This window comes from Monodon monoceros, unplaced genomic scaffold, assembly GCF_005190385.1.
Source record: "Monodon monoceros isolate NGI ecotype Baffin Bay Population unplaced genomic scaffold, NGI_Narwhal_1 Super_Scaffold_7, whole genome shotgun sequence".
Taxonomy (NCBI): Eukaryota; Metazoa; Chordata; class Mammalia; order Artiodactyla; family Monodontidae; genus Monodon; species Monodon monoceros.
In genome coordinates, this window is record NW_021703784.1 from 71,506,230 (window position 1) to 71,525,273 (window position 19,044).

The 19,044-nt window shown below is 47.8% G+C and overlaps 1 protein-coding gene across 1 annotated transcript; it reads right to left on the bottom strand.

Annotated features, from left to right (window-relative positions):
* Positions 1-1,622: 1,622 nt before the first annotated feature.
* DBX1 (developing brain homeobox 1) lies at positions 1,623-6,476 on the bottom strand. The gene is made up of 4 exons (XM_029209626.1): positions 5,831-6,476; positions 5,084-5,185; positions 2,966-3,168; positions 1,623-2,541 (listed from the first exon to the last, which is right to left on the bottom strand). The coding sequence occupies exons 1-4, from the start codon at positions 6,195-6,197 to the stop codon at positions 2,176-2,178; spliced, it is 1,038 nt and encodes a 345-aa protein (XP_029065459.1). The 5' UTR covers positions 6,198-6,476; the 3' UTR covers positions 1,623-2,175.
* Positions 6,477-19,044: the final 12,568 nt, after the last annotated feature.

Below are 19,044 nucleotides of genomic sequence, written 5' to 3' on the forward strand. Positions count from 1 at the left end.
AGAGCAGAGAGGGTTTCCTGTCTGAAAGATCGTATGCCTACCATATGCAGGACACCACGCTAACACTTTCATATATACTGAGGGGGAAATGTGGGAGATTTCTTGAATTAAGATAACTATGATAATTAAGATAATTTTCCCCCCAAATTCCCATGACAATGAAAACAGTGATTGCCAGTGTCAGGAATGGGCCCAGGAAGGCAGGATATCAGGACCTTAGCATGGAGAGGGCTTGTGTTATTTGAACAAAGAGAGTTGAGAATAGAATATATTCAAATTTCAAATATAACGCAAACTATTGAAATTTAAGCTTAACAACTTTTTTTCCCGGCTGTTGGGGTGTGGGTTAGGACAATAAACAAATGTGTTATGTGGCTGATGTGGCAGAGATCAGTCTCTCAAAGAGCACAGAGCCCTTGCCAGGGTTCTAACCTGATGCTCTTTACTGGTTGCTGGTTAAATAAATCATTTCTGCTGAAAGTTAGTCTTTAAAGAACTTCAGTTTCACTGGGGAGCCCCAGAGTCTGTATCTGGGCTCCCAAGTCCTGCCTGTAGATGTCATTCCTATTAAAATCAGTTCACACACAGAAGTCAAAACCACCTTTGGGCTTCCCTGGGGACTAGGAAATATGCCTTCAAGGAGGGAAAGAAAAACCATTGCAAAGTTGAACCACTTAAACTGACTTTCATTGTTGTCTTCTAGTCCATCATTTCAGTCCTTGGAGTAGGAGGAGAAGGATCATCACAGACTCAACTTGTTGACATCACTTGACTGGAGCTATTTTACTTGTAACCATAGCAAAATTGGCTATTTTATGGTACAGGGAAGCAGAAAAGGCACTGGCCCGAGAGTCAGAGATGGGTTCTAGTTCTAGCTTGTCCTCTAACTAGTTGGGTGCTTTAGACAAGTGCCTTCCTCTCTTGAATATGAGCATACCTTCTGTAAATTCCAGCAGCACTTGGATTAGAATAGCTCCATTCCTTGCACTAGAATAGCTCTAACATTCTGTAAGTTAGGGATAACACTTGATCATTGTGTGCATCCTACTTTTTATTTGGCATTTGTTCATTTGATACATATATACATATATAAAAATCTGTACATGGTAAAAATACAAAATAAGTATTTTTTATAAGTTACTCAATTAAACAGCTACCTTTTTAAAGTTTAAAAACCATTGCAAGAAAAGAGAGAAGGAAATCTAGTCAGTCCTTTATATTATTCACAATAAACTTGGTATAAAATATCCATACAAGTGTACAAAATAGTGTACAGTTCACAAAAGCTGTGCAAAGACAGCAAAGTTCTATGGAAAAAAAATCAAAGAGGCTTGTGGGTCTCTCTCTGTTCACATCATGCCCAGTGCTCAGTGAAACCTCCCCAGAAATAATAAAAGGGCACAAGATAGAGTGCTTGGTGCATATACTATGCATGCAGAAATAGTAAAGAAAAGTCTTTAAAACACACACTCGAAATAGAGGCCGACTCTTCCTCCCATTTAGAGAACTCACTTCTTTGCCCAGAGAGCGTTTGGAATATGACACATAGAAAAGACTCAATATTTATGTGGTACCTTAGACCAGAAGGCACGGGTAGATTTTTTTTTTTTTCTTTTTTGAAATTCTTGAGCTTTCTAAGGGCATTGCTACGGGAAGACTGGGTTACCAGTGTCTGGAGTTGGGCAAGAGGCACTCACCACCTAAGGTGGGGAGGTGGAGGGATCTAGGAAGTCAGGGGTCTTGAAGTTATATGCTTGATGTTGTGACTCGTATCTCGGTTTCCTACTTCAGAAAAGGTTTCTTACCTTATAGGGTTGTTGCTGCTGTAGACCAGCAGGGCCTGGCTCACAGCTAAACCCGGGCTGGGAGAGTGAACACCCCACTGTGTTGAAAATATCTCGCAATAAGGAAGCTAAACAGGGGCCCTCGCGGCAAAGTTAAGGCTGGGACCAAGACCTAAATTTAACTTATGCGGAGAGGGCTGTTGGTAGGTGGTGTGGGGCAAGGGAATGTCGTTGGGGGGCAATGGAAGGGGCCAGGGTGCCCTCGACGACGCGACAGTTCTACAGCGGGGAGCGGCAGCGTCTGCGCAGCGGGGGCAAGTGAACACGCACCGAATCCCACCTCTTCAATTTCAAAGCACTTATAATCGGTACCCCGGGCGCGGGAGGGCTTCTAAGACACGGTGATCTCCTCCTCCTCAGCCTCCTCAGCCTCCTCGGAGTCGGAGAAGTCCGAAGGTTTGTCGGGGCTGCCAGAGTGCGCGGGCGAGTGGGGCAGCGGCCCTTCCAGGCGCGGGTCCCGCAGGTGCCGAGGGTCGGGGGACGGGTGATGATAGACCAGGCGGTGGCGGAGGCTGCCCGGGCCCTCGTCCTCCTCGTCGTCGTCGTCCCCGGGACCCTTCTGGCCCACGTCGCTGAGGTCCGGGTGCGGATTGAGTTTGGTGGGAAGGGTCTGCTCGCGGCAGCCCCCGCTAGACAGGAGCTCGCGCTCCTTGGAGTTCCGCCACTTCATGCGTCGGTTCTGGAACCAGATTTTCACCTGGGGCGAGAGGGGTGAGAGAGAGCAGGGGAGAAGCAGCGGTTAGCGCAGAACCCCCGCCACCGCCCCAAGTGGGTGGGAAGGAGGCCCTGTTCTTCCTCTTTTTGCCGGTTCCCCACCCAGTAAAGTGAGTTCGGACCGGAAGTGGCCCTTACCCTACCCCCACCAGCTCGGCTGCACGCACCTCTCGCCCTTTCTTCCGGCACCTGGCCCAGGTGGGCGGGGGTGGGGGAGACGCTGGGCCCGGGAGAGACGGGGTGGGGAGAGTAGCGGGCTATCGCGAGAAGCCTCCGTGAAGCTGGCTCGTGCACTTACTCCCTCTCTAGACCTTACCGCTTCTGTACAATGGGACCTAGGCGGTTTCAGAGAACCTTCCCGTTCGTACGATGCGTGGGGGGAGGGGCTCTGGGGAGACTGCCCTCACCTGTGAGTCTTTCAAGCCCAGCTTGGACGCCAGCTTCTTGCGGTCGGGCTTGCTGATGTACTTCTGCTTCTGGAACATCTTCTCCAGCGCCTTGCGCTGCACGTCGGAGAACACGGCTCGACGCAGCATGCCCCTACGAGGCTTGCCGCGAGCGGCCAGTGGCCAGGAGAAGGTCCCCGGGATGGGCACGACGCTGGAGGACGCTGCGGAGGCCAGGGGTGCGAGGTGAGTGAGTGGGCGGTGGCCCGCCCGGGCCGGTGGCGTCCGCCCCATCATTGCGGCCTCCTTAGGTTTTTCTCTGTGATCCCTTCATCTCTTTAAAGCTCTCCTTTTTCTCCGCCTGGAGAATAGGCTACGAACCTACAAACCTGCGAGAGTGAAAGGCGCTTTCTGCCCAAATAACTTTCCCTTTCAACCGTGCAAACCCGGATTAGGTAAAACCACGGAAACACAGAAAAGACCCCCCACAATAGCCTATTTCGTTTTTCCATTCAACGATATCAGGGAAACTAACTTGCGTGCATCAGCTAATATAGCTGCAGAAAAAAGTAAATTGTAAAAATAAAGTATCCAGCCACTGGGTTCCCCCCTAAGCTTTTAACGCGTTTGTGGCTTTTGCATTCTTTAGATGAAAATGAGGTGATTTACTGATTTGATAGAGAGGAGAAAATCCGCTTTGGATTTTTCTATGTTTTGAAAAATCCAATCAGTATTCATCTTTTTTTATATTAATCTTTCCTCCCCTCCCCCACAAAACGTAAAGAATTCGGCCAGAATACATGAAAAGTGGCAGCTAATTAGCACATTGACCGCTTCCCAATGGGTATTGGCATGATAAAAGGGGGGAGAGTTTCGCTTTAAGGAAGAAAAAAAATCCAAAAGAAACAGAGACTCTAATGAAGCGTGAATGGTAATTGTGTAGTAATGAACTAACAGAAAAAGACTGAGGACAAGCAGCGAAAGCCATATATTACTGGGACAAAAGAGATTTACACTTTCAAACTAAACACAACTGCAGGCCAAGACCATTGGGAGAATACTGATGGCAGAGGCTTCTCTTCCCCGAATCATTTTCATTAAATGGACATGAAAAGCTATTTATAAAGCTCGGGTTGTTTTTGTTACAGCATTGAGATGGGGGAGAAAGGGAGCAAATTCCATTATCAGCAGTAGCATGAATGGTGAGGGGGGGTGAATTCTCTCTACCCCTTTCAAAAATCAATTGCTTGTTTCTTTCGCTGATATTTGGAAGTGCTGTCGAGGTTCTACCCATCCCCCACCGACCATGCCCAGTCTCTCTTCCCTTTATAAGAGTTCCTGTCTCCTTAATCTTGACCAGCTGCAGAGATTTTGAGCCATAGTTTGCGTCACCACTGGGATTCCAGGATGAAAACGTCCTGGAACCTGTTTAAGGTGTTTCTCCTTTAAACCGGGACCCAATTATGGGCTTCCCTCCGACTTAATTTACGAGCTCTAGGATCTTTAAAACGGTATGGCGGTGGGGGACGGTATGAGAAAGAGTTTGGGAAATCAGGTAGGAAATAGAAGGTTGGGGTTGTAGGAGGATCTAGTCCCCCTCCCCCTGGGCGACCCCAGGCATCCCACACAAGAGGGCACCCCATGTGGTCTTGTGAAAAGCCTGAAGCCCTGAATGAGTCTTAAAGAGAAATTAGCCCCGGCTGGTAGGTGTCTCTCCGCGGCTTGGAGGGGCGAGGGTTGGTCTGTGTGTGGCTGCCCGGAGGAGCTGACCAATTGGTCATGGTGCTGAAACCTTTGTGGGGAATCGTGGCCAAGTGCACTGACTCTGTGGGAAAACGGCGGCGTGAAGGGATGCCAACAGCTCCTCGCCGGGAAGGGAACCGCCTCAAATTTGGACCATGACAATTCCTGCTAATTTGTAGAGCAGGGAATTGGTGCAAAGTGTCAAGCAGTCACTGCTTGTGCTAAATAGGGCATCAAATTGGCGCGACGGATTCGTGAATGTTGTACGCCTTGCAACCTCTGAACCGGAGCGTAACCCCGTGAGGTGGACGGAGAAATACGGCTTCGGGGCAGGGAGCGACGGAGTGGGGCTGGGGCGACGCCCAGCCTCCTGAAAGGAAGGGGGATGAGACCTACCTGGGAAATAAGAAGATCTGATGAAAGGCTGGAAGGAGCCTTCAAAGTAGGGAAAGGCGAAGGTCTTGGGAGGGACACTCTGGAGCAAGGCGGGGGATGTTTCTGGGAGAGAGTGAGGAAAGGAGGAACAGAAGGAGGGAGACAGAAAGGGAATTTGATTAAGTACACGATTATTGTACAGCACAGTGAATACACGACATGATTAACCTTTCGGCCTGTTTCAAAGGCATCTTACTCAGTGTACTGACACAGTAAAGTAAAACTTTCCCTAACACTGTCTCTATCTGTGGAACCCCCTCCCCCAATAGTCCTCAGAGTCCCCCCGCCATGTCATCCTAGGCACTAACGAGATAGAAGAACTGATGGGGATGGGGAGAAAAGAATTGCAGACCGATAATACTTGCTAAGCTAGTAAATATATTGTCTTGGGTTAAAAAAAAAAACTGGCTTTCAGAAGCTCAAGGACAGAAACGCAGACGTCCAGGGGCGTGCGCGCAATTTCACTGCGCCAGGGAACTGTGCCCGCTCGGCCTGTAGGTGTTCAAATTCATTCTGAGGGTGGGGCGAACCTGGAGGCTTCCCGGGAATCGTCTGAACCTCAGTCTCACATTGCTTGACAGTGGGGCCTCGGGGATCTTGCGTACGTGTGTGCACTGCTGTGAGCGTGGGTACCCGCTGCGTATGGGAAACTGAGGCCATAAGGACTCTGCATCTAGACCGGCCCCTTAGCGTTTTGCTTTCACTTACCAGTTCTGGGCGCCGAAGAAAGGATGGCGTTCACTCCAAACTTCAGAAACGTGGGCTCGCTGGCAGGGGAGACGGCCGTCTGTGGTGAGCCGCCCCGCCGGCTGCCTGGACCCGGGGAGCCCAGGTCCGAGGCCCCTGTGTCTGTGAGAGCCGCAGGGGCCCCCTGCCTAGGGGGCGACATGCTGGCGGTGGGCACGCTGCGGGGCAGGTAGGCTGGGGGTCGGCTGATGCGGATCAGATCCTCCACCAGGAAGCTCGAGTGGCCGGAAAATGCCGACTGCAGGGACTGGGGCAATGTTAAGGTGGGCGTGGGGCGCAAGAGGCTGGGGTACCCGGCTGGGGGCGCGAGGAGGCCGGGGAACATCATGTTAGGCGAGGGGCGGGCCGAAAAACCCTTCTTCCAGTGGCCAGAGGGTAAATGCTGGGCTTCCCGCCCCTCCCGCCCTCTCTCTTGGGCTTAGCAAACGTCTTCTAGTAACGATCCCACTTGGGTGTCTGCGAGTCCTCCGCGGTCCTCCCGTTGAGGTGATGGTTTTATAGTGGCCCGCCCGTTAAAGCGTTTTGAAAAGTGACAGCTCTGACAATGAAGTTCAACAAAGTTCTCCACTCGAGCTTCATTCGCTGGAGGCTCTGGGCGCGCTGATTGGCGCAGGGGTGCAATTTATGATTGGATTAGTCTTCATAAGCATGGCCCGCACAATGGGCTGGCAACAAAGGCTGGCGCGCATCAATTCTGCGTATCGACCGCCTCTTTGCAATACAGTGCTCCCCCAAAGCTCTCGCCGGGAGTTTTTGTTCGGAAGCAACACCCGGGCTAATTAAATGCCTATTTAGAAGTTTCAGATGACATCTTGCCTCATAGAAAAGGAATTATTTAAAGAATGCACTAAATTTATTTGCAGCTCCCCTGCTGAGCCTGGAAAATAAATCAATAAATATTCATAGAAATTCATCTCCAGGCAATCAGTAAAATAATCCTCCCCCCTTGTGGGGAGGGCAATGGAAAATTTCAAGTCAGTGAACATGAAAATATACTCCCTCTTCGGTCTCTGCCCTGTACATTACTCCAGCTGAGGCATAAAGCAGATGTGATGGGTGGGTTAAATAAATGTGGGGTAGGGGAGTGCCGTTCTAACAACCCAGGGAGACTTGAAATTGATGCTTTGGGGCTATTGGATGTGCGTCCCTAGGGTTGGAGGGGGGTGGTCTTGATTTATTTCATGTTGGGAAACTAATTGAGATCGAGAGAGTTAGTGGGTACCTGAATAGTAATATGACCCTCCTGCAAACTCCCAGCAACTTAGAAAACGATTTTCAGCGACGTATCTTTATAAGTGCCACTGAGGAACTAACGGCAGTTCACCCGGGGGAGGATCAGAGAGCAGCATCGAAAAGGGGCAAGGGAGCCGGATTCCATTCCCAAGGGCTTACCTCTGCTGGAGGCTGCCTCAGACAAGGACACCTGGACACTGTGGGTGCCCTGCTGGCTCTTTTCTAACCTCTACAAGCCCTCGGCAGTTTCAGTAGAAACTCACAGCCTGGACTTTTAAAACCACAGCAACGAAGGTTGGGATTTGTCCTGAGAGAGTCCTACCCATTGTGGGCGCTTAACCCGGCCAAAGTTTTGCTGCTTCTTCATCAACTGCAATGTACAAACACATGAAAACAGCACGAAGGACGCGGTTCCCAAAAATGTTGGTCCACATGAGGAAAGACGATTCTTACTTAATTTGGTGCCTCAAATGAGAATCTTCCTGTAGACAGTACTGTTTTCTGCTGGGTTGGGGCTGGGGTGGCGCTGAGCCTCAATTCTGTTTCTCGGCTCGGCTAGATAACAGATGTGTAAAATGTCCCATTCATTTCTTTAGTGAGGCTGAACCTCCCCAAAGAGAAGTGTGCAGCCCGCCAGGCCGCCCTGATCCTATTAACCATGAACTAACTGTCACCTTCAGCTGGTTTTCCTTTTTTGCTTTTTAACACAAAGCTTTCTCAAAAATCTTATTAACCAGCTTTATTTCTCTCGATGGTTTTGTTCAGGGCGTTTTGTGTTGATGATCTCCATGTCGCTGCTTTAACCATTCAATAAAAGTGCATCTGCGATTTATATCACATTAAACCAGAAATGGAGCCCGCTAAAGCTCTCCCTTGATTCAGATTAAAAAGTTATTTAGGTCGGGCTCTGGAGCCGAATTAATGCTCTAACATGATGCAAGTACGGAGTTTCTGAGCCCAAGACTGTTTATGGAGGCATTCTGGGCAGCAGGCCCTGGAAAACCACTAACGAAAGAACAACTGTTAAATAAGTGGCTATTTAAATATGGGAAATGCGTTGCTCAAGTTAACTGGAGTCCCCTGGAAACGAAAGAGACAGATCTTCGGAGAACTTCAAATGTTCCTCTTTTTGAAGCTTTGCCATAAAATAGGGGGGAAAAAGTCGAAAGTGTTTGAACACCTGAGCTCTAATCTTGCCACAGCGTTTTCATTCGCTATCACCCCTCCCCACCAACTGCTTTCTGGAAGCAGGAGGACCAGCTCTGGTTTTTGCATTCTCTCCCTCCTTCTCTTCTTTTTCCCCTCTTCATTCCCTCCCTCCTTCATCCCCTACTCCCCTGTCAGGAGCCGTTGCCAGTTCCCGGAAGGAGGAAAACCCAGACTAGAGGTGTTGGGTTTCTCATCAAGGAAGTGTAGCTCAGCAGTATAGCATTTGACTGCAGTCTACTGGAAGATAGAGCCTACATTTGCAGGGCTTTGTATTGAGGGGCGGTAAGGACTCAAAGCCAGTCTAAGTCCTTCCTGACCCCCCTGACCCTCCTTCCCTAGACCTCCTCTCCAGCTGAGGTATCTCCCTGGGTGTAGTTTTTTTGTTTTGTTTTTGTTTTTTTGCGGTACGCGGGCCTCTCACTGTTGTGGCCTCTCCCGTTGCGGAGCACAGGCTCCGGACGCACAGGCTCAGCGGCCATGGCTCACGGGCCCAGCCGCTCCGCAGCATGTGGGATCTTCCTGGACCGGGGCACAAACCCGTGTCCCTTGCATCGGCAGGCGGACTGTCAACCACTGCGCCACCAGGGAAGCCCCCTGGGTGTAGTTTTTACAGTTACTATCTTGACAATTGACACGCTCCTTGGTTCCCACCCTTACACACACACACACACACACACACACACACATCTGCCTCACTCTAGACTAACTGCTGCTAATGTTTCTTCTTTTAAAAGGGGGGCCTGACATTTTTTGGAAGGTGGGTCAACCCCTTGCTGCGATCCACGTGTTCTTGGCCTCCAGCGGTCCGTCTCCATAGCCTTTTTTCCTTTTTCCAAGGGGAAGAGTGAAGGCGGGGGCGAGGGCTGGCGGCCCGTGAAAAGGCAAAATAAATCCTAAGGAAGCAAGAAATCTGACGAAAGGATCTTACTTTTAAGTGATTTCCTTGAACGCGTCTTTTCAAACTCCGCCATAGCCTAAGGGGCTGCGCAGCCGGCGGCTGCGGCTAAGACCTGTGACTAATGCCGTTTGACCTGAGCCCTTGGGGTTTTGTGCGTCCTGCCATTCATTGTAATGTCGTTATCTTCAAGTTTATTTCAGAGAAGTCACTAGCGTCCTCTCTCCCAGAGCGGGGCTTTCTGTTTCTCTTTCAGGGGAAAAAAAGACGGAAGGGGAAAAGAGTATCGGAGGCGCCGGTTGGGGTGAAGATCCTCGCCTGTGCCGCGGGCGCCGCTGCTCGCTGGGGGAAGGCCTCAGTAGAGGCAGCCGAGGCTCCTGGGGCCTTCGAGGCCAAAGCTGCCGGAGCCTCCCTGGGAAGGGAAGGGCTCCGGAATCCGTCTGGGGTTTCTTCCCCCCGCCACGCCCCCGGGGCCTTGGATAGCTGGCGCGTCCCTGCCCGATGCGCCGGGGTCTGGCCATGGCTCACCCTCTCCAGTGTGGGTCGAGGCGTGAGTGCCTGCCCCGGGTAAGTGCAGGCCGCCCATGGGGAGACGAAGTGCCCGAAAAGTAGAGAGTGGCTTGATATATTCCTCGCCCCCCGAAACGATAACGAACGTAAATTCGGCAAGACTGGGACCCCAGGGTCGCACTTTGCAAGGGTTCAAACCCCCAGGCTGTGGCGCTCCCGACCGGAGCTACCAACAGAGAATGCTTTGCAAGTCTGGCAGGCTGCTTTGCAAGTCTGGCAGGCTGCGGGGTGGCGGTGGCGTCGGAATTAGCACCCGCCTCCTGGCTTCTGCTGTCCCAGGGAAAAAGAGGGAGCTGATGCGCGAGGCAAAGGAGGAGGGCGGCGAGGCTCGGGCTGTAAGAGCTTTCCTACAGCCCCAGCTCTTTAGGCGAGCCGCTCTATTAAGACACCTCTAAGGGGTTCACCTTCAGAATAGGCCACAGGGAGCTACCGGCCGCCCCAGCCCTTTCTAGCATCTCCCCGCACCGCTCATTCCTTTCACACTCACTCCCCCCTTTTTCCTTGAAAATCCTTCTATTGTGCCAATCAAGCAGATGGTTTGCAGGAAATATAGCTTGGCCTTGCTGACCGAAACTAATTTTAACTAGCTTTCCAAGCCTGAAACGTTTGTTTTGCTCTTACAAAATAGCCCCCAAAACAGCTGGCAAGGGTGAATTAAACCCATTAAAGACACATTTATAAGAAATTATATTCACATAGATTGCCTGAACCCCCTTGTGCAGCCTAAGAGGGGAGATGAGCACATTTAAATGAAAATGTCGCCGAAAGCTCCCCTCCTTAACGTAGCCTGAAAGTCTCGAAAACATTTTACTAAATAGATTAACTTGACTATTGTCTTGCATCACATTTATCAGCTTCATTAAGTGAATAGCTGAACAAATATATTACGCATGCATGAAAAGCTCTTTTTCGAAGCGCCTCATTGTGTCCTCAGGCCTGACAGGTGGTTAACTGTGTGTTGTGTTTTTTTGTGGGTTTTTTGTGTTTTTTTTTCTTTTTTTCTTTTTTTTTTTTTAACCCGAAGAAAGAGGGTGTCTCTAGAGCAGTGCTGTGCGCAGGCCCGGCTTGGTGGGGGTTTACTTTAACTGGCTGCTTGGGCCCTGCCGCCCAGTGATATTAGCACCGTGAGATGTTGGCAAAGGCGATCTGAGCCCATTCAAGATAATCAAAATTAAATTTTGGTGAGCCGAGCCTTGAGTGCTTTTTCTCTCCATCACTCCCACCTCCTTGTCTCGGAAATTAATTTTATAATGTTTCTTTTCAAAGCTGATGTCCCCCTCCTCCCAAAAGTAAATTGCCTTTGCGTTTCCTTGATTAACCGGCTCTCTGCAGACTGCAGTGTTAAATATCCTTTTAACTCGCATTTGGATCCATTTCACTTTACTCTGTGTCTTTGGGGAAAGTCCTTGTTTCCCAGGCCTCAGGGTCCCTGTGTGGGAAACAAGGGACTAGGGCCCTACAAAGCTCTCTAAGGGCCCTTTCAGGTCTGACCTTCTAAGGTTTAAAAATTCTCTGCTCTTTGTCACCCCACTGCGGGTCCCAACCCAGCAGCTCCCAGCGTCAGGCCTCCACCTGGAGGACCTGAAAGACTGCATTTCCGGGTACTAGGGGCGAGCCCTGAGTGGAGGGAAGAAGCGTGGAGTAAGCTGGAGGCTTCAGTGCAGATCGACTGGGCTTCTGCTCCTCGGGTCTCAAGATCCACTAGGAGCCCTTAGGTGCCGGGCCCTCGCATCCCACCCAGCATCCCGCCCTGCATCCTTCCCTGCGTCGGACTTCTCTTCAGTCCTGGTCTCACAAAGAGGTGTGACCTGATGCCAGGTGTAAAACAGGAGGTGTTGCTCCCTGCCTCACTCCCCTGGTCCTGGGAGTTGCTTTTCAGCCTCTTTAATTACTCCTTGCGCTCCCCGCCCCCCTCTCCCCCCATGAACCCCTTCCTCACCTGCCCCTGCCCCAGCTTTTTTCCCCTTCCTCTCGTCTCAAGCTGAAACTATTGGTTTCCTGTCCCAGAATCTTTGAGAGGCGCTGAGTGGGAAACCATATAGGATCTTTCTCTGGACCTGAAAGAGCCGGCTTTCGTCGATGGTGGGCGGGAGAAGAGGGAAATATCTGTTCCACCTTCACAGTCCCCAAGGACTCCGGGATGGGGAGCAGGTGCCTCTCAGAGGCTGGGTTTGCGTTGGGGTGGAGGCAGCCCTACAGGGAGTCAGCAACCCAGCGAGTTGGGTGGCAGATCCCGGAGAAATGGACGCCACCACCTACGACCGCCACCCACACTTCAAGAATAGAGGACTCTGAGAAGACTGGTCTTGTTGATGTACAGTGGCTGTGCGAAGTCGGTGCTGCCAGATTTATACCAGTCTTTCAAGCTGTCTCTGGGGAGCTTGCTGTCTCGGTATTAAACCTTAATCTTGTCCAACGTTTAAGAACCCACAAGGGAAAAAGACTTCTGCCTATGGACTGAGATTCTGTTTCCCAAACCAGAATCTTGCTTCACCTTCTCCTTTTTCATGTTAAAAAAAAAAACCAGATGGCATGTTTTCAAACATAGAAGGAAGAGGAGTCATTTTAGATCTAGGGCCAGTTGGTTGCAGAAGGTGGGGGCTGGGGGGGGGGGAGGGAGCCTCCGAGGCTAAACGTTCCAAATTCTTCAGCTCATCTTTGAAATGTAGAGATTGCCCTTTTGGGACAAAGAGGTATTTTTCTAATCCAGATACTCATGGGAGGATTAGAGGTAAGACTGCTAGTTCTTTATAATGCAGTAAAAATTCATTTTAAAAATTACTTTTCTTCTAACAGGAAGTGAGTCTTGATTTGGTCAGAGGAGGGACCTATCAGAGAGAGAGGCTGTTTGGAACCATGAGTCAGTACTTGAGAGAGAAGTATTCTGATGTGTATGGGGCTCTAAGTTGCTGAAGGTTTGTTTTGCCTGAGGCTGAGATGGGTTTAGAGGTTATATTGCAGGAAAGAGAGAAGCAAAAGTCCCCCGAGACTTTTGCCTGCTCTGCAGTTCTGCGTAGTCAGCGTAGGGAAGCAAGAGGGAGGCGTGAGAGAATGTGACATTCCTCTTACATGGGGAAGGGGTGGGGGGAAATAGCCTTATCTTAGGGTGTTACCTATACTGCACAATGGCCTTAAGGCTAACTGCCAGCTGCTGTCTACAGGAGGAAAATCAAAGCATTCCCTATAGCCTGCTCACCCTCCTCCACCATCAGCTTTTCCCTCTAACTGCAGAGAGAAAGATAGTCATCAGACAGAAAGGCCTTACATTTCCTTCCTGCCGGCTCACTCTCCATTCTATTCACATCTCCGCCGAGTCAGGTCCTCCCCTGCCTCCTTGGGGACAGTGTTAGTTATTTAATCTCTGTTTGCCCTTCCAAATCCACCTCCTACTCCTTCTCCCCCTTCTTTTGTCCTAAGAGACTAGCAAAATGCATCTAGGGAAATGCATCGACACCAGCATACCCTGCTGGTTGGTTTCTTCTGCTTTGCTTCAGTTAGTGGGAGGCAATGGCACCAACTCAAGGATAGGAGGAGAGAAACGTTAGGGTATTTCTTCCTCTCACTCCCTTCTTTTTTTAAATTTATTTATTTTATCCATTTATTTTTGGCTGCATTGGGTTTTCGTTGCTGTGCGTGGGCTTTCTCTAGCAGCGGTGCGCCGGGGCTACTCTTCGTCGGCTTAGCTGCTCCGCAGCATGTGGGATCCTCCCAGACCAGGGCTCGAACCCACATCCCCTGCATTGGCAGGCGGACTCTCAATGACTGCGCCACCAGGAAAGCCCCCTCGCACTCCCTTCTTGCGTTGTTGCATTTCTGTGAAAAACTGTAGCTGCAGCTCCCAAGCGCACTGGGCCCTGCGATATAATAGCTTTCCACTTTTGCTAGTCTTTGGGTGCATTAACATTCCTTGTTTATTCCCTTAACCTCACCTGTGCTTCTGTAAGTGGTTCCTTCATTGGAAATATTTGCTGCTGAACTCCTGACTGATACAGGGACCTTGTTTTTCATTGTCCTCTCTGTCTATAGCTTCAATACCCCCTTCATCACAGGTTCTTTCAAACTGTGCTCATTTCAAAAGGACCGTCTCTTGACCTTATGTCCATTTCTAACTGCATCTTTTTACAGACTTCCTCTAACTTTTGTGAGGCCTGAGACAAAACTATAGATGGAAGTCTGTGGCCCACCCTACTCCATTTCCCACTCTGACTCCATTCTACATCATGAAGGGTGATGCATCCAAGAGTGTGGACACCTGGCCCACTTATCCAAGATCCATCCATATCCCCTGCACCCTCTCCAAACAGCCAGAGGTTTAGGGATGGGCATGCCTCAGGTGTAGGGATGGGCACACTAGTGACATTGTCCACTCATGGGAAGATAGACCTAGGAGAGGCTTATGTAGTCTTTGAAAACAGGTTTGGTTCCACTTGGGTAAAGAATTCCAGAGCCTAAAAGGGAGCATATGGGCTCTAGGTGAGCACGTCCCTTTGGCCACATGGACATGGGTGGAGCTGGAGGGGAGCCAGGCTGGGGCCCTTTCTGAAGTTCAGGGCCCACACAAGTTCCCTGTTTGTCCAGGTCGAAGCATGGTACTTCTTTCACAACCAGACTTTTTTGAAAAGCAACGTCTAACCTTGCTTTCTCCTATTCCTGCCACCTTCATGACCTTTCTCAACCTGCTGCCACCACATTCCACTGAGATGGGTTTGTTAGTGTCATTGATGCCATCCCTGTTTGCAGAGTCAGTGATCTTCTCTAATTCTATGTGGCCTGCCTACAGCATTTGTCACCGTGGACCTCTCCCTTCTGGACTTCATGGTTTTCTTTTTCCTCCTCAGACTGTTCCTTCTTGCTCAGTTTGTGAACTCTCTTTTCTCTGCTCAGCCCTGAGACGGTAACATTATTCTGGGTTCTGACTTTGGCTCTTCCCCCAGACAGTTATTGAAATTCTGCTTATTACTTATTCTACCCCTGGTGCACTACATGCACTTCCCTAATTATGCCCCACTCTCTCAAACCCCAGTGCCTTTGTGCACACTGATCCTTTTGGATTCTTTTCACCTGGCTAACTTCCATTGGTTGGGAAAGATTTGGCTTGAGCCTCACCTCCTTTGTGATCCTTCTTTGACATGTACTGTGAGGTCTATGTCTGTTGGATATTTTCTTGTAGTACCTAACACTCACCTTTAATAGTGCATTTATTACACTGTATTTAGAGTTGCCAGATAAAAATACTGGATGCACAGTTACATTTGAATTTCAAACAAACAAATATTATTTTAGTATAAGTATGTCCCAAATACTGTGTGGGATATACTTAGACTAAAGAAATTACTCATTGTTTGTCACAAATTCAAATTTAACTGGATATTCTGAATTTTTATTTGCTGGCAACTGTACCTACTGGAATAATTTACATGTTTGTTTCCCCTGTAGACCATGAACTTCTTAAAGGTAGGCACCGTGTCCTTTGGCTCTGTGTCCTAATGCCTGGCACATAGCATGCATTCAGAGAATGTGTGCAGAGTGATAAAACCTTCAAGTTTGGGAGCACTTTGCTGCCTCATTTCAAAGGACCTTTCCTGCTTTGAAATTCAGTGTATTTAGTTTATTGATCTCTCTTCTAACCTCTTCTAAAGTCTTATCATTATTAGCTCTTTGTTTTATACTGTTTGGTTCTCTAGATGGTAACCAGATGGGAAGGCTCCCAGATTTTGTCAAAAGTCTGTCTGATCTTCATCTGTATCTCCTAGGGCAGTCCTCTTTGCTGATTTGAATGATTAGGTGATGAGGTCTGTTGGCATTGTTGGTCATTATTAGATATTACTGGTGAATATGCCTAGTTGACTAAATATGTTTAACAGAGGGTCAAATTCCATAGCACAGGAACCAAGCTCAGATTAACACATATACACTAACTCTTGGTCTCACAGCATTAAATTAAGTAAATATTTAATTTTCACAGTGTAAATAATGAATCCACTGGCAGATCCCCACCCAGCCCTCACTTAGGGGGTATAAATATATGTGTTTTGTATACATGTTTATATACATACATAAATATATATGTTAATGAACTCATCACTAAGAGGAATTCTGTGGTCCAGAAAGCAAAAAAATGCAGCTCTGAAAACTGGTGCCTGCCAGCTAATCCTTAGGTCTTAGGTACTAAATCGGTTGACGTGAGACAGGAAGCCAACACAGGCATGGGTATCAGAATTGGTTAATTATGGTGGAGAGGAAGTTAAAGAAAGCAAGACTCTCAGAGAAAATGCAGATATCCAATTTATTATCAGAAAAAAAGTCAGAATGTAGAACTAGAGCTGCACTGTCCAATGCAGTGGCCACTAGTCACATGGAACTATTCAAATTCAAGGTAGTTAAATAAATAAAACGTAAATAATTTAAATAAAAATTATTAAATTTTAAAATTTAAATGAAAAGTAAAATCTAGCTCCTCAGTCACATTAGCCACAATTCAATGCTCAATAGCCACATGGGGCTAGTGGCTGCCATATTGGATGGCATAGATATAGAACATTTCCGTCACTGCAGAAGTTCTTTGGACAGCGTTGACTAGAGTTCCTGAATGTGAACTGAATCTGTTGGCCTGGGGAAATGGAAACCTAGAGGAATATGACTGTCATATTCAAGTACTCGAAGGGCTGCCAAGAGAAAGTAATGAGTTCTAAGTTACTAGAAGGAACCAAAGAGAGGCCAGGTGCATACTTTACAGCAACTAGAGATTTTAAAACATAAGTCAGTTCTTATTGCCCCATCCTCTCCTTTCAATCAACAAATATTGATTGAGGTCCTACCGTGTGCCAGCAGACACTGTTCTAGGTCTGGGAACACTGGAGTGAACAAAACAGACAGAGCTTGTGCCATCTTGGATCTTCTCATTCCACTTAGGATGAAGTAGGAATGGCCCCTGCCAGCCCCTCCCGCTCCCCCTCCTCTACCACAGTCCTGTCTCCCATCTCTTCTCTCTTCCTCTAAGATGCCAGGCTCTTTCTCACCAGTATACCTTTGCATATGCTTCTCTCTCTGCTTGCTTCATTTGGTGAACTCCTGCTCATCCTTCAAACTGCAGTTTAAATGTTACTTTCTCATCACCCAGTTTTAATCACCCTGCAGTTTTTTCTTCTTGGCAATATATCTATACCTATATTTATACATATACAGCAAGTCCCCTACATACAAACCTTAAAGTTGCAAACTTTCAAAGATGCGAACGTGTGTTCCATCAACATCTGACGTGAGTGAAACTGCAACTTGCCCTCTGCCTCCTAATTGCTTACGATCCTTCAGCTCTACCATCTCCCACCTCCTCTCCCTCCTCCAGTCAGTAACTCTTCTTGCCTGTTCACTCAGTGCCAGTCCTTGTGTGCCAGCTGTTGTACAGTACTACTGTACTTTTCAAGGTACTGTACTGTAAGATTAAAAATGTTTTCTTTATTTTTCTGTTTTTTTAATAAAGTCTTTTTATTTTTAAATTTTTGGCTGCATTGGGTCTTCGTTGCTGCACGCGGGCTTTCTCTAGTTGTGGTGAGCGGGGGCTACTCTTCGTTGCAGTGCGCGGGCTTCTCATCGTGATGGCTTCTCTTGTTGCGGATCACGGACTCTAGGTGCGTGGGCTTCAGTTGTTGCAGCACGCGGCCTCAGTAGTTGTGGCTCGCGGGCTCTTTTCTTTTTTATGTATTATTTGTGTGAAAAGTATTATAAACCTATTACAGTACAGTACTATATAGCCAATTGTGTTAGTTGGGTACCTAAGCTAACTTTGTTGGACTTACGAACAAATTGGAACATGTTCTCGGAATGGAACTCGTTCGTATGTAGGGGATTTACTGTATAAAGAGAGAGCACACATTGTCACTCACTAGCTGTGTGGCTTTGGGTCCAGTTACTTAACCTCTCTGTCCCTTAGTTTTTTCAACTGCCTCATCTAAAATGGTAATTTTACCTAAAAGACTACTTACCCTAAAAGACTATGAAAAATGTTTATTGCCTAGAACAGTCACTGGCTTATATTTAGACACATAAGAAATTTAGTACCCTTTCCTCTCAAGAAACTAAATATCCTAACCCTATACCTGATTTCCTTTTAAAATGTCAGTGAAGGACATAAACCAATAGTAATAGCAACAGCAATGATAGTGATAGTTCGCTTTATTGAGAACTTACTATAAGCCTGGTACTGTGTTAAATATTTTCCAGGCATGATTTACAGTAATCCTCAAAACAGCCTCATGAGGTAAATACTATTATTATCCCCACTTACCTACAGGAGGAGATACAGAAACTTAGGGAAATTTAACAACAGAACTAGGTTGGCTTTGCATTGTGTCAGCCTGGCTAGGCTGAACTCTGTTTCTCAGAATTTCCAGTGCAGCATGACTCCCGTTAGGGTGGACGGCTAAACAGGCTTGAGAGATTTGGAGGGTGGAAGTAAGCAGTGGCTGGTTTGTCACTGACCAGCTGGCTTATGTCACTGGTGTGAGGCAGCTGGTCCTCCACTTTCCCCAGCTTCTCTGACTCCTGTGTTTACCCCGCTGAAGGAGGGTGTTGGCTTTTGCAGGACATTCACACCAACAAGGTCAGAGGCAGTAGAGACTGACATGGATTTCAGTCTCTTCTTGTGGGGTTCCAGCTTGTGTTTGTGGATTCCAGCCTGCTCCTGATATGTGTATGGTATACTGCCTGTTAGTTCTGCTTCTCTGATTGAATCCTGACACACAGTTAATAAATACCAGAGCCGAGGCTTGGGACTCAGTCTGACCCTTGAACTTACGTTCATAACCATTATTCTGTACTGGCCCTGAAGAAACTCTAGGGATTTTGAAGGTAGATGAGACTAGTCTGAGGTTTAAATTTTAGGTCTGGAGACCTCTTCCGCCTTGAAATATTACAGCGATTAACAGGTCATTATACTCATGGGCCAAACTGACACTCAGAGGGCATATAGCAACTGATAAAATGTACCTTAGTTTATAAAAATCAAAAGTTCTCAACATGGGTAATATAGCCAATGTTTTGAATAATTGTAAATGGAAAGTAACCTTAAAATTACATAAAAATTAAAAATAAAAAACTTCTACCACTACAATAATAATGATGATATGAGCACATATTTAGCATTTACAGAATTTCAGGTACTGCTCGAACTGCTTATGTATCAACTCATTTAATCTTCACAGTCCTCTCAAGAAGCAGAAGCAGCAGTTCCAACACTTACTTTATTCATAGAAGTAGGTATTAGATTTCA